This window comes from Bipolaris zeicola (genome assembly GCF_000523435.1).
Source record: "Bipolaris zeicola 26-R-13 unplaced genomic scaffold scaffold_52, whole genome shotgun sequence".
Classification (NCBI taxonomy): Eukaryota; Fungi; Ascomycota; class Dothideomycetes; order Pleosporales; family Pleosporaceae; genus Bipolaris; species Bipolaris zeicola.
The window spans coordinates 1-12,515 of NW_006912101.1; the positions used below are offsets into that span (position 1 = coordinate 1).

General features: G+C 51.6%; 6 protein-coding genes across 6 annotated transcripts; 4 read left to right on the forward strand and 2 right to left on the reverse strand.

Moving 5' to 3' along the window:
* Positions 1-2,393: 2,393 nt before the first annotated feature.
* On the reverse strand, positions 2,394-4,082 carry COCCADRAFT_35800 (uncharacterized protein; the record flags this gene model as incomplete). The annotated part of the gene is made up of 5 exons (XM_007712933.1): positions 2,394-2,784; positions 2,835-3,529; positions 3,586-3,663; positions 3,739-3,864; positions 3,918-4,082. The coding sequence occupies 5 exons, from the start codon at positions 4,080-4,082 to the stop codon at positions 2,394-2,396; spliced, it is 1,455 nt and encodes a 484-aa protein (XP_007711123.1).
* A 296-nt stretch (positions 4,083-4,378) lies between these two features.
* On the forward strand, positions 4,379-5,090 carry COCCADRAFT_93223 (uncharacterized protein; the record flags this gene model as incomplete). Its single annotated transcript, XM_007712934.1, has 3 exons — positions 4,379-4,674; positions 4,754-4,873; positions 4,925-5,090. The coding sequence occupies 3 exons, from the start codon at positions 4,379-4,381 to the stop codon at positions 5,088-5,090; spliced, it is 582 nt and encodes a 193-aa protein (XP_007711124.1).
* An 803-nt stretch (positions 5,091-5,893) lies between these two features.
* COCCADRAFT_35802 (uncharacterized protein) lies at positions 5,894-6,901 on the reverse strand (the record flags this gene model as incomplete). The annotated part of the gene is made up of 5 exons (XM_007712935.1): positions 5,894-6,007; positions 6,060-6,130; positions 6,179-6,420; positions 6,482-6,788; positions 6,841-6,901. The coding sequence occupies 5 exons, from the start codon at positions 6,899-6,901 to the stop codon at positions 5,894-5,896; spliced, it is 795 nt and encodes a 264-aa protein (XP_007711125.1).
* A 1,489-nt stretch (positions 6,902-8,390) lies between these two features.
* On the forward strand, positions 8,391-8,919 carry COCCADRAFT_25324 (uncharacterized protein; the record flags this gene model as incomplete). Its single annotated transcript, XM_007712929.1, has 4 exons — positions 8,391-8,521; positions 8,582-8,647; positions 8,746-8,811; positions 8,868-8,919. The coding sequence occupies 4 exons, from the start codon at positions 8,391-8,393 to the stop codon at positions 8,917-8,919; spliced, it is 315 nt and encodes a 104-aa protein (XP_007711119.1).
* Positions 8,920-9,555: 636 nt separating this feature from the next.
* COCCADRAFT_93107 (uncharacterized protein) lies at positions 9,556-10,090 on the forward strand (the record flags this gene model as incomplete). Its single annotated transcript, XM_007712936.1, has 2 exons — positions 9,556-9,711; positions 9,773-10,090. The coding sequence occupies 2 exons, from the start codon at positions 9,556-9,558 to the stop codon at positions 10,088-10,090; spliced, it is 474 nt and encodes a 157-aa protein (XP_007711126.1).
* A 347-nt stretch (positions 10,091-10,437) lies between these two features.
* On the forward strand, positions 10,438-12,168 carry COCCADRAFT_93128 (uncharacterized protein; the record flags this gene model as incomplete). The annotated part of the gene is made up of 3 exons (XM_007712937.1): positions 10,438-11,050; positions 11,116-11,598; positions 11,660-12,168. 3 exons carry the CDS (start codon positions 10,438-10,440, stop codon positions 12,166-12,168), a joined length of 1,605 nt encoding a protein of 534 aa, XP_007711127.1.
* Positions 12,169-12,515: the final 347 nt, after the last annotated feature.

Sequence of the window (12,515 nt, forward strand, 5' to 3'; positions counted from 1 at the left end):
GCAAGTAATACCCTCCCCCCTTCTCACGTCATCTCTCTTCTTTGCTCTCAAGTCACACATGCTCCCCCCCCCGCCCCCCTGATTATTTTCCCCGACGTACGTATGTGTATGTACGAACGGCACACTTTCATCGCGATCATCGATATCTAATCTTATTTCTCCCTCCAATCACTTACACACACCGACTCGATTTCTTTTTTTTTACCAAGGAAAAAATTAAACTCCATAACGAAATAAAAAGCCCCACATTTCTCTTTCTCTCTCCTACCCGTTTCCTCTCCCCCAATTCCCTACCGTTCCTCTCGCCCGGTTCCCGTACAAACCGTAACTCCCTTCACCAATACACCCACGCCCATCACCTTGTCCTACAAAACCATGAGAACCCCACTAATCATTACATCCACATCTCCTGGTAGTGGTGTTCAGGGACGATCCGGAAGCTTTGTCCTCGTATATGGTGATTGCAGGTATCATGGGGGTATGAGTGCGTGTTTGTTCGTGTCAGCGTGTAGGGGGGAATGGGATATGGTAAGAGAGAGAGAGAGAAAAAGTAGTTGATAAGCTTGGAATAAGCTTTAGGATACGGGGCTTATTCCCGGGAACGGGAATAGGAGGGGAGCTTGGTTGGTTTACGCAATGTCTAACGCGGAAGGGGAGGAGGAGAGAGGGTTGGAAGGTGGGAATATGAATGTAGAGGATCTTGGTAAACTGCATGTTGTATACACGGGGCTTGGGAATAGTGGGGGAAAAAAATTGCTTGTGGTAAGTATCAATTTTACGTATATCGTGTATTTAGGTTAATGAAGACGTCCAAAAAAAATATATGTACTTGTACTCTCATCATGCCCTTCTGCCCTGCATACTCCCTCTTCCTCTCTCTCTCCCTTTTCCCCCCTTCCGGAAAAGAAAAAGAATGACAAATAAGAAAACAAAGTAAAAATAATCCAGTCACTCTATTCTACCAACCATTCCTTATATCCGTAAACCCTTCCCTTACAAAACCGTGCGCAAAACCCGTCCCTTCCCCCCCTCCCATTCCCTCACACACACCCTTTTAAAAAAAAAGATCGACACCTCCATCACCACTCACTGTGCCGTATACCCGAATTAGTCTCACCCTTAGTTTGCCACTTTCACCTACGCTTACCTTCTTCAACCTAAACTAACGGGTTACTTTCGGACTTAAGATCGTCAGAGTGACGATATGCGTATTTATGAGGAAGAGGGAAAGGGATGAGGGATGAAGGGGGGGTTGATGATGAATCTGGATATGCACGAGGATGGTTTGTATCTGGGAAAGATAGGAAGGGGGGGAGCAGGAGAGTTATTTACTGAAGAGATGAATGGGTATGTTGGATGTGTAAGGGGTCGTTGGTTTAGATGTCTGGGAGGAATGGGGGATGCGATGATTTACTTTTACTTTTTTTCTTCTTCTACTACGGTTAGACACATCTTCGTTAGTCGCAAGACGGAATATTGTAGTGAGATTATTCATCCATACCGGTGAAAGAAACACAATCTTTTTTTTTCCTTTCTCAAAAAATGTATAAAGGATGCATACACAGATACGACGACATAGATGCTCACAAACCCCCCGTCCTCCCCACCGTCTTCATATTCGGGAGAGAGTGAACCTTCGTTTCTACAAAGACTATTGCGTAGTTGGGTTGCATGCATGACGGTTCAAAGTTATATCGAATGTGCTGAATGCAACTGGCTTACGTATTTCTATGACTATTCCCACTTCGTAAGCAAGTTGACGTGACATCTTTGCTAATGTGACAGTGAATAGTACGGACTACCCGAAGAAGTGTTTACCTGAAGAAAGATACAAGGAAGAGGAAAGGAAAAGGTGGGATAGAGAAGATGTGAGAGAGTATAACACTGTAATTAGCTAGCTAAAAAAAATAATGTCTGTCTTAGGAATCAAACAACGAATCAACGTTCTTCGTATCGCGTTTTCCATGTACAGAGTAGCTTACACATCAGGCCTCTCTTTCTTGTTGTAGGAGAGATGATTGAATTTTGACTTGGAAGTTCCATCTCTCACTACTACGTACATACACATCGCGTAACCAGTTGAATGATCCAGCTCACCGCCTAGCAAACACCCACAAGCCTTCCATTTTTTACCTTCCTCAGCTGCTACAAACACCCCATATCACATCCACATTCCCTGACATAGCGAACGAAATAAAACTTCAAAGACACTCATAACCACAACCATAATCACTCACAAAAGACGAATATTAAAATCTTCTTTGTCAAATTCGACATAAGTGTACACAAAATACAGGTCTCGCATGCTGTTGGGAGAAAAACGCTCACAGCTGCCAACTCTATAACTCTACACCGACACACACCCGACTTTCTCCTCTTACTTACACACATGCTTATGAAAGCATCCTGCTCATGTCGTTCCTGATACGGTTGTAGTCCAAAAGACCCTCAATCTGTCCAACGGCAGAAATGGCAACGTCCTTGTCCCATAGCCTGTTGCGGGCGAATTGCATCACATCCTTCTCTGTAATGCGACCAACAACGCGCTCAACCTCCTCGGGTGATAACCGGCGGCCGGTAGTAACAATCTGGCGACCAATGTCCTCGGCAACGGCAGTGGTACCGTCAAGAGCAAGAAGGATGGAGGCCTTGAGCTGGGCCTTGGCGCGCTCAACCTCGGCGGAGCTGACGTTCATGGAAAGGCGAGTCCACTCGCGGAGGGTGAAGTGGACAAGGTCGTCAAGCTGGGTCAGGTTGGAGCTGTTGAGGTAGATACCCCAGAGACTATGACGTATTAGCATTATTCTTCCAAAAACACTCGTTCAACAACATACCCAGTGTCAGAGTAGCTGGTGGAGAAGCTCATGAAGCTGTTGGCCAAACCGTGCTGGGAGACAAAGTTGCTGAGCTTGCTACCAAGGTAGTCAGAGGTACCCATGGCGCGGTCCCAGTTACCAACAATAGCCTGTGTGACGAGCGCAGTGAAGTAGTCGGGGTCGCTCCAGCTCACACCCTCAACGGCAATGGCAATGTTGGCGGTACCCATGGTGTCATCACGGAGACGAACCTCGGAGCCAACAAAGTCGGGCTTTTGCTTCTGCTCAGCGGCAAGAGACTTGGCAGAGTAGTCCTGGGGCTCGGAGGGCAGGTTGGCAAAGTACTTCTCAGCAAGGTCGACGAGCTGCTCGTGGGGAATGCCACCAGCACCGACAAGGACCATGCGGTCAGCAGTGTAGTTGGTCTTGATGTAGTTCTCGAGATCGGCGCGCTGGATGCTCTGGATATTCTCCTTGGGTCCGAGGATGGTGCGGCCGAGGGGCTGACCCTGGAAAGCGGTGGCGTGAAGGTGGTCGAAAACAACCTCCTCGAGCTGCTTGTCCACCTCTTCCTGCTCACGGAGAATGACATCGCGCTCGCGCTCAATGGCGGCGGGCTCGAGCTTGGAGTTTTGGAGGATATCAGAGAGAATGTCGACGGCGGCGGGGACATCGTTGTTGAAAGCCTTGGCGTAGTAGACGGTGTTTTCGCGCTGTCACGTCATCAATATGCGGCGTCCAGATGCGTTCCCCATCAGGCGCAACGTACCGAGGTGTAGGCGTTCAGGTGTCCGCCCATGTTCTCAATCTCGAGTTCCAATTGCTGCTGCGTGCGCTTCTGGGTGCCCTGTTTGTCTCTACATCAGCGTCCTGTCGCCCCGCACTGCCATTGGCGGCCTGCCGCGCATCCGTGTATCCGTACCTTGAAAGCAAGATGCTCCAAGAAGTGTGCAGTTCCATTGGTCTTGTCCGTCTCTGCGCGGCTTCCTGCGTCGATCCACACACCGACGGTGGAGGTCTGGGCCCACGGGGAGTGCTCGGTAGCAATCTGCACACTGGGGTCAATTGCAGTCCTGCGAGTAGGTAGCGTTTGTGGCATACCGTGAAGCCGTTCTTGAGCGTGGTCGACTCGGTCTTTGCGCCGTAGGAAATGGGCGTGGCCAGGCCTCGTGTCAAAGGCGACTGTCTCGATGACTTGACGGCGTTGATGGCGGAGCGAGAGCGCATGCTCTGCTGCAGGTTGAGTGCGAGCCGCCGGGAAGCCATTGCGTCTGCTCGCTGTGCAGGGAAGGAATGGAGATGGGGCGGTGATGGGGGGTTGGAGTTGAGATTCGTCGAAGCTGCAACTTCTTGGCCCTAGGTGAGGTTGATTGACGTTCGAAATCTGCTGTCACGGGACTTCCCGATTCCCGCCGCTGGCCAATGAGCGCCGCAGGGACGTCAGCATCGCTCATCCGAGGCATTGTCGTCAACATCTGTTCGACCGTCCCGAGATATCGTCTTGCGACCTCCCACTCCCACTGCACCTGTTCCCTGCCAGCTGCCCCTCTCCAACCACTGCAATGGCTTCCTTTATGCGCCCCGGCCTTCTCAGGCAAGCTTACACCAAGCCCCAAGCAGCGCACCGCATGCTGTCCACGGCCAGCTCCACCATCAACCGCCCGCTCGCCCACCAACTTCGCCCAGCTTTCCAGCGCTCAGTCATTCCCCAGTCCACGCGCGTCGCCGCCTTCCACGCCACCCAGCGCAACCAGATTCTGCCCCCGCTGCCACAGAAGATTGTCGGAACCACCAACGACCCTGTGCCTGTACCCGAGCCAGACTATGCCCATGGCAGCTACCACTGGAGTTTCGAGAGGTATGCTTGACGAGCTGCAAGAGGATGATTGCAACTCTTGCATCATATGATGTGGCACCACAAACTGACATTGGCATAGGATCGTCTCCGCCGGTCTGATTCCTTTGACCATTGCGCCTTTTGCTGCTGGATCGCTAAACCCACTTACTGACTCTATTCTCTGCGCTCTCTTGGTCATACACTCGCACATTGGCTTCGAGTATGTATAAGTCTAGTCCCACCAGAATAAATCGACGGCTAACGTGTTCAGGGCATCCATCATCGACTACTTCCCTAAGAAGCGAGTGCCCCTCCTTCGCAACCTCTCCATGTGGGCTCTCCGCATTGGAACCGTCACTCTTGGTATCGCTCTCTACTCCTTCGAGACCAACGATGTTGGCATCACCGAGGCTGTGGCCAGGCTGTGGCATGCGTAGAGTAGATGGGGAACTACATGCATGTGAAAAGAAAGTGGGGTAAGGAACTATGTACATCTAAATACAAACCAAGGGCGTGGTTTTTTCTTGTTCAGAAATATGAGCATTGCTGTTTCATATACATGATTGAAACTTGGAGCTTGTGACTGTGTTCTTCCACTTGCCACTCGATGCATCTCTCAGCCTAGCCTGTTCAACCACCTGTTTGCAGACACGCACTAATTCGACTAAGCAACATGCCACATCCTCAGTACTATCACTTACTATTTCCAACCCCCCGCGCTTAGCAACCTCTGCCTATCTCATTCCACATCATTACACTATCCTACAAGTCAGTACTTCACTTTGCAATAGACAACACGTCATGCCTGGTCATGTGTCAATGAACAATCTCTGAAAAGAAGCAAATAGTCTTGAATTATAAGCCTTCTGAGGGGATTTGTGGGGAACCGCAGAACCAGAATGAGCATCTACTATACTCTCTGACCATGCCAAAAATGAACGTTGACGTCAACATCTAAGTCTTAGACCGGGGCAACCATGAACCTTGAGGAACATACAAGACGTGACCGTATATGACGCATACTGGTGGGAGTGGACAGGACAATGGAAAGAGCCTTGGGTGCATGAAGTATGGACAGGATGGAAATTCAGAGTCTAACAAAGCGCGCCCGGCCTGGAGCACGCTAGGATATACCCTTGATGCCACCAGAAAATGATGACTAGAACATCATTGACTCTTACCGTGATACACCGCACCATTAACCCCTGCCGTTTTTGCGTCTGATATCATGTTTTCGACTTTATGCCTTGGCTTCAGCGGGAGCCTCGCTGCTCTCAGCCTTGGGCGCATCGGTAGCAGGCTCGGCGGCGGGGGCGTCACCAGAGGGCTCGGCCTCGGACGATGTCCAGAGGGTCTAGAATTGATTAGCATTTGAATTGCAACAAAAGTCCACGTCAGGGGCTTACCAGGTTGTCCCTGAGGAGCTGCATGATGAGGGTAGAGTCCTTGTAGCTCTCCTCAGACAGGGTGTCGAGCTCTGTATTGACGTTAGCTTTTGTCTATGAAATTTGCATCCTACACGTACCAGCAATGGCATCGTCGAAAGCCTGCTTGGCCAATTGGCAAGCCTGGTCGGGCGAGTTGAGGATCTCGTAGTAGAAAACGGAGAAGTTGAGGGCAAGTCCGAGGCGAATGGGGTGAGTAGGGGCCAGGCTGGAGGCGGCAACCTCGGTGGCGGCCTTGTAAGCCTCAAGCGACTTGTCGGCAGAGGTCTTGCGCTTGTCACCAACAGCGAACTCGGCAAGGTAGCGGTGGTAGTCACCCTTCCTGTAAGATCACAACGTGGTTAGCAAATGCCCTCAAACATGGCACATATTGAACCCCTTACATCTTGTGGTAGAAGACCTTGGACTCGCCGCTCTCAGCAGAGGGGATCAAGTGGCCATCAAGGCACTCGAGAATGTCCTCGCAGATCTTGGCCAACTCGGCCTCGATCTTCTGGCGGTACTCCTTGATAAGACCAACCTGGGCCTCGTTGCCCTTGGACTCCTCCTTCTGCTCAATGGAGGTGACGATTCTCCAGGACGCGCGGCGAGCACCGATGACGTTCTTGTAGGCAACAGAAAGGAGATTTCGCTCCTCGACGGAGAGTTCCTGGTCTGCGGAGGCAACGGCCTTCATGTTCTCGACCATCTCTGCGCCATCCTGTCAGTTCGTGGAGTTTGGGCTTGTGGGACAAGTGCTTACCCTCATAGCGCTCGGCCTGCTCGGCCAGCTTGGCTAGGTATACGGAGTCTTCGTAACCCATTGTGAAGTCTGCGTGCACGACTGTTAGCTGACGTGGACTGGTGTAGAGCGCGGATAGAGCGCAATCGGCTGCTATCGCAGTTGTTGAGCGGTAAGATGCTCAGTGTGCGCTATTGCCGTGGTGAAGGGAAAATCGCCCTGATGCTGTCGCTGTTGGGTGCTTGGTGTGCTGTGGTAAAGGGTCCGGAGAATGCGGCAAGTGGAGCTGCGTGCAATTGCTTGCGTAGCCTTTGCACCTAACAGCGGTGGGCGCAAAGAGGGGCGGCTCAAGCTCTCACTCACGGCCCCCCGAAGAGAGCGCCGAAGCACACCGCCGCGACAATGACCATGGCGAGTGTGGGTGCGGGCGGTTTGGGCGAGTGGGAGTCATCAGGGGCACAGGTGGCGATGTCGTTGTTGTCGATGTTGCAGCAAAGGGCGCAAATTGCAGCCGTCTACGGCTTTTGGGGGGGTGCGTGACGAAATGCGGTGACTGACTTACGAAGAGAAAAGTAGATGTGGAGAGGGGGTGGGTTTGCAGAAGCGTGGGTTGCAGAAGACGGCGAAGTGGTGAGGACAAGAAAACGAGGTGAAGGAGTTGTGGTCAAGGGCGGCTTGGGGTTGAGTTATCAGAGGAGGGGAGTTTGGAGGGTGAGAGAACCCGACTGGGCTTGGCGTCGATCACGCCTGCCCGTCCTTGGTCGTTTCACACGGCCCAGAACAAGCGCGACCTTTGCCTCTTGACAGGCGAACAGAGCCAGTCACCGCCAGAAGGGCCATTGTCTGCCTAGCCTCTGCCTGTGTCTGCTCCTTGGGCCCGATGAGGCTGAGGCCTCCCTCGCACTGCATTCCAGGCGCCTATCCATGTACACATGTACTATGCGAGTGGTAGTGTACATACACATGGACATACAGACGCTGGCTGCCCCACCGGACACGCCTTGGATGACAGCTACTAAGTACAAGGACTCGACTTTGCCGCCAGGCCTTGGGCATCGCCCTTTGTTGCCTCGACGAGCCATGCATAGGCTCTCTGGGAGCCCGTTGAACGCCATGCCTACCGTGGCCCAACCGCGTGTCCATTACTTGTTTTGGACTGTCGAGCTGAGTCCATGCCCGTGTGGTTGCTGTGCATGCAGCCGCACCCATCTCGCTCCCCCCCCATGGCACTTGTTTTTTGGCCGTAGATCCAGGACTCGCGCAGAAAATGCAATACCAGAATGCTGTCAAACCCAAATCACAACACCATTGCATGTGCAGCCAGCAGTCACTTTAAGTCTTCACTGCGGCCTCATCAGGCGTGCCCAGTTTGCATGGCATCAGGGTCCAAGTGGGCATCTGGCCTGCCTTGAGCCACCTTGATCGCGTCACGTGACTTTGTCAACCAATGACGCAACGTCCAAGCTCCTAGGCATCGGTTGTGATCACTCCACCTCAACACTCAATTGCATAAGACCACACCAAGACCTTCCAATCCCTCAATCCCCTGCTCTTCGCATAACACTTACACAATGCTTCGTACATCCATCATCAAGAGCGCGCGCTCAATCGCCGCCCCCCGCTACTTCTCCGCATCCGCTCTGCGCTTGACTGAGGGAGCTACCGGCTCTGGCACGTCGAGACCTACAGGAACTGCTGGCGGGTAAGCAGACTTGCCAGCCTCAACTACCACCAATTGAGTACATACTAACTGTATCGATAGTGACGCCTTCACCAAGCGTGAGGCTGCTGCCGAAGAGCTCTACATTCGTCAGGAAGAGAAGGCCAAGTACGCCCACCTCAGTACCCTGGACGGTATTTTGCGCGCATCGCATCATATACAGGGTACCTGTAAATATCCTGGAACGCACTGCTGACGGTACACAGGCTTCTGGGAATCAAGGCGAAGCTCAGGCAGCAGAGGGAGCACATGGATGAGCTGGACAAGCACATGTCAGTGATACCAATGACTCTCAGTTACGAGTACAACCAGACTAACCGTGATATAGCGACCAAGTCATCAAGGAAGCCGAGGCTTCCGGCCAAGGCGAGCAGAAGTAAATCCATATCCGACGTTACCAAAACACATTTCGCTGGGACAACCCATGCGTTTTGATGACCCTATGACGAAATAAAATAAACACCTTTTTTTGAGCTTCTAGTTTCGCAGTCAGCTTTTCCTTGCTTATCGTCTTCAATTTGCATTCTCAGCTTTTCCTCTCTTTGCAACTCAAAAAAAAGGGCAGTAAATGTCTACTACATGAGCCGGGGTCCTCCTCCGAACACGTATATGAGGTGGCAGGACGGAAAGATACTCAAGGCAGACTGACGTCGGCTCACTATATGGACGACAAAATCATGCTTACTGGCCAGGTCTATCTTTACAAAGTTTCTGTTATGCGTTCTGCACTCTCGGCGATATCGGAATCAAGTTTGATCGAGCATATCGGCACAATGCCTGGTGGCTGGCGGGCGTGCGTCATGCGGAGAGAGATCAAACCCCTGGCATTTCACTACATAAGCTTATCAGGGTCCCCTAGATTTGCTTCCGGACAAAGCAAATCTCCACATTCCGTACTTGACCGCTAGTCATTTCGCTGCAATACTGTGCTTGCTCGACGGTTGACGACGAATCATTGGCTCATTCTCACCCAATTCTTGAGTCACTAGACTTCTACCTGTATCTCAGTCTAATACATGCCCTGCTTTTCACCAGCGGCTCTTCGGCTTCAACATGGTCCGTCGTTTTTCAACATTCAGCCACCATGGCAGCTTTTCAAGGCTGAAAGTACACGCGTCTACAGGCTCGTCATTATCGGCCCATCTCGGCGCGCCTCTGGTGGCAAGATGCTGGTAGTTTTGCTTTTGTGCCTATGTAAAAACAGGGCGGGCTTGCCAAGAACTCGTACAACAGGGGTGTTCCATTACACGCACACAGAACTTGAACGTTGTTACTGCCAACTGTAAAGACCCTGGTTCGCACTACAGCCGCACGCAACTACCCATGCCTCGTAAAGATCTTCCGGTACCACAATTTGCCCGACCCGACCAACCTTGCGAATGTCTTGGCTATCTTACAGCAGATCTCATCCCGCGTCTGTCACGTGATCGACTAGGTAATGCATGCTCATCTTACAGCATTACCCATGCTACCACAGTGCTTCTTCGGATTCTTCCCGTTTCAAGATCAGCCAAGGACGTCATTCGCATCATCGGTTTGAACTCGATATAGAAACCCTGGATCTTGTGCCCACCTGTTGCTTCCATCGACGAATAAGACTTGGTGAGGGGGGCTGGGTCATCACCGAGAGGACTTTCAAGGGACGGTATCGGACGTATTCTGGCGGTGAAAAGCCACTGGCAGGGTCTCCCTCAATGCCTTGGCCATTAGCATATATGATCTTCGGTGTTCCCTCAGGAAGAACGACCATATGCTCTGTTCAACGTTCCAATTCCAACGTACCTACAGGGATCCTGCATCTCTGAACAAAACTCCTTCATCGATTTACTTGCCGAGGTTGTGCACATACTACAAATCTCCAAGTTCCACCCAAAACCATCAACAAGCCGAATCAATTCATGTCGCGATCGAGCAGTACCTTCCGTCGTTTCTATACGGGGCAAACCCCTGATAGATCGATAGCGGATTCTCCTGCACCGCTGAATCTCACTCCATCCAGTGAATCCAGACAGGAGTTTTTACGTACTCCTGTACAAGCATATACAGGACGTCTCGACCCTCACGTAGAAAGCGAACCACCAAGTGTGCCCCCGCTCGCGCCCACACGTCCTAGAAGGGCATCTCAGCCTGTACCTTTCCATCCCTCCAATCACCCAGTACCCTCTGTGGAGGAATACCCAGAAGAAGGCCAGGCACCCCAGGCAGATCCATTTCGTACCAACAGACAACATGCACGCCCTCCAGCTTCGTACAGCAACTTCCCCGAGCAGAGTGCACGGTATGGAGTAATGCCTAGGAATAACTGGGATGCCAATGCGTATCCTGCCCATGCAGACAGTCATGGTAGGCCAAACTACGAGATGTACTACCCCTACTATCAGGAGGCATATGGACGATATTCTAGTGGACAGGGTACCGGTGGGGGTAGAGGGCCTCCACCCCCGATACCAAGTGCAGAGGTGGCAATGAGATTACCTTGGATGATTTGGATGGGAAGTAATGCAAAGAACCGTAAGTGCATCATAATGGTCTGTTGCGAACAACAAATAGCCTTGTTACTAACTCTCGTATGACAGACTTTGTAGCTTTTGTGGGAGAGTTCGTCGGCACCACAATGTTTTTGTTTTTTGCCTTTTCAGGCACTCAAGTCGCCAATATCAGATCTGCTGCTGCACCCCAAGACAACACCACGACAGGTGAAGCTGCTGGTTTCTCACCTATTGTTCTTTTGTACATTGCCCTAGTTTTCGCGTTCTCCCTCATGGTCAACGTCTGGGTCTTTTTCCGAATCTCTGGTGGCTTGTTCAACCCGGCTGTCACGTTTGCTATGCTGCTGTGTCGCGCACTGAGCCCCATCCGAGCTTTCTTGTTATTTTCAGCACAAATGGTCGGAAGTATATTTGCAAGTTACTTGGTCAGTGTGTTGTTTCCAACAAACTTTAATGTCAGGACGACTTTGGGTCAGGGAACGAGTCTGGCACAGGGAACGATGATTGAGGCTGTTTTGACAGCAGAATTGGTCTTTACCATTTTTATGCTAGCAAAGGAGAAACACAAGGGTACGTTGATTGTTGTACTTCTCCCACTTTACGCCACAACCACTAACACTTTTCTACACAGCAACCTTCATTGCGCCCGTGGGAATTGGTCTAGCTCTCTTCATTGGCGAGCTCGTAGGCGTCTACTACACCGGTGGTTCCCTAAATCCCGCGCGCTCCTTTGGCCCCTGTGTGATTACGGGTGTCTTCGACAGAGACCACTGGATCTACTGGGTGGGCCCCGGTGTCGGCGCCATCCTCGCCCTGCTCTTCTACCAGTTCATCAAGATTCTCGAATACGAAGTCGCTAACCCGGGCCAAGATGACGACGGCAGCAGCGATCAGGAAAACATCAAGGACGAATGGGAGAAGAGAGATGGCAGCGTGGACCCTGAGCTGGGCAATGCACAGGGACCGGGCCTTGCCCACAGTGCCAGTACCATGCCGCTCGCGCAGGCTGCCAGTCCCATGCCTATGACGGCTGGTGGTGCGGCGGTTCCGGCTGCACCGGGAAGCGTAATGAACCCTGGTGTAGCAAGGAGTGCAAGCAAACTCAGCGCCGATGGTCGCAAGAGCGAGAGGAGTATTTGATAATGATGACGATGATGGCTGATGACGATGTTCACGAGGGTCGTACAGTTACCGGTTTTGAGGTATACTGATACATGACATGATGAGTCCGACGTATCTGGAGCTCAAGAACGATTGTAAATGAGACTTGAGATGAGGAAAAGACATGGTTTGCGACGAATGGATTTAACGCGGTACATAGCGATGGAGATAATTTTACCAACGACACCCACACACTGGACAACCACGACGATACTTATATAGCCATGAAAAATGAGACAATGAAATTGCATTCCCCATAATCTTTCCTTTTCCCAAAAAGCAATCGTCGAAACGCGTAACTATCCCTCCCCATCCCAAAACACCCA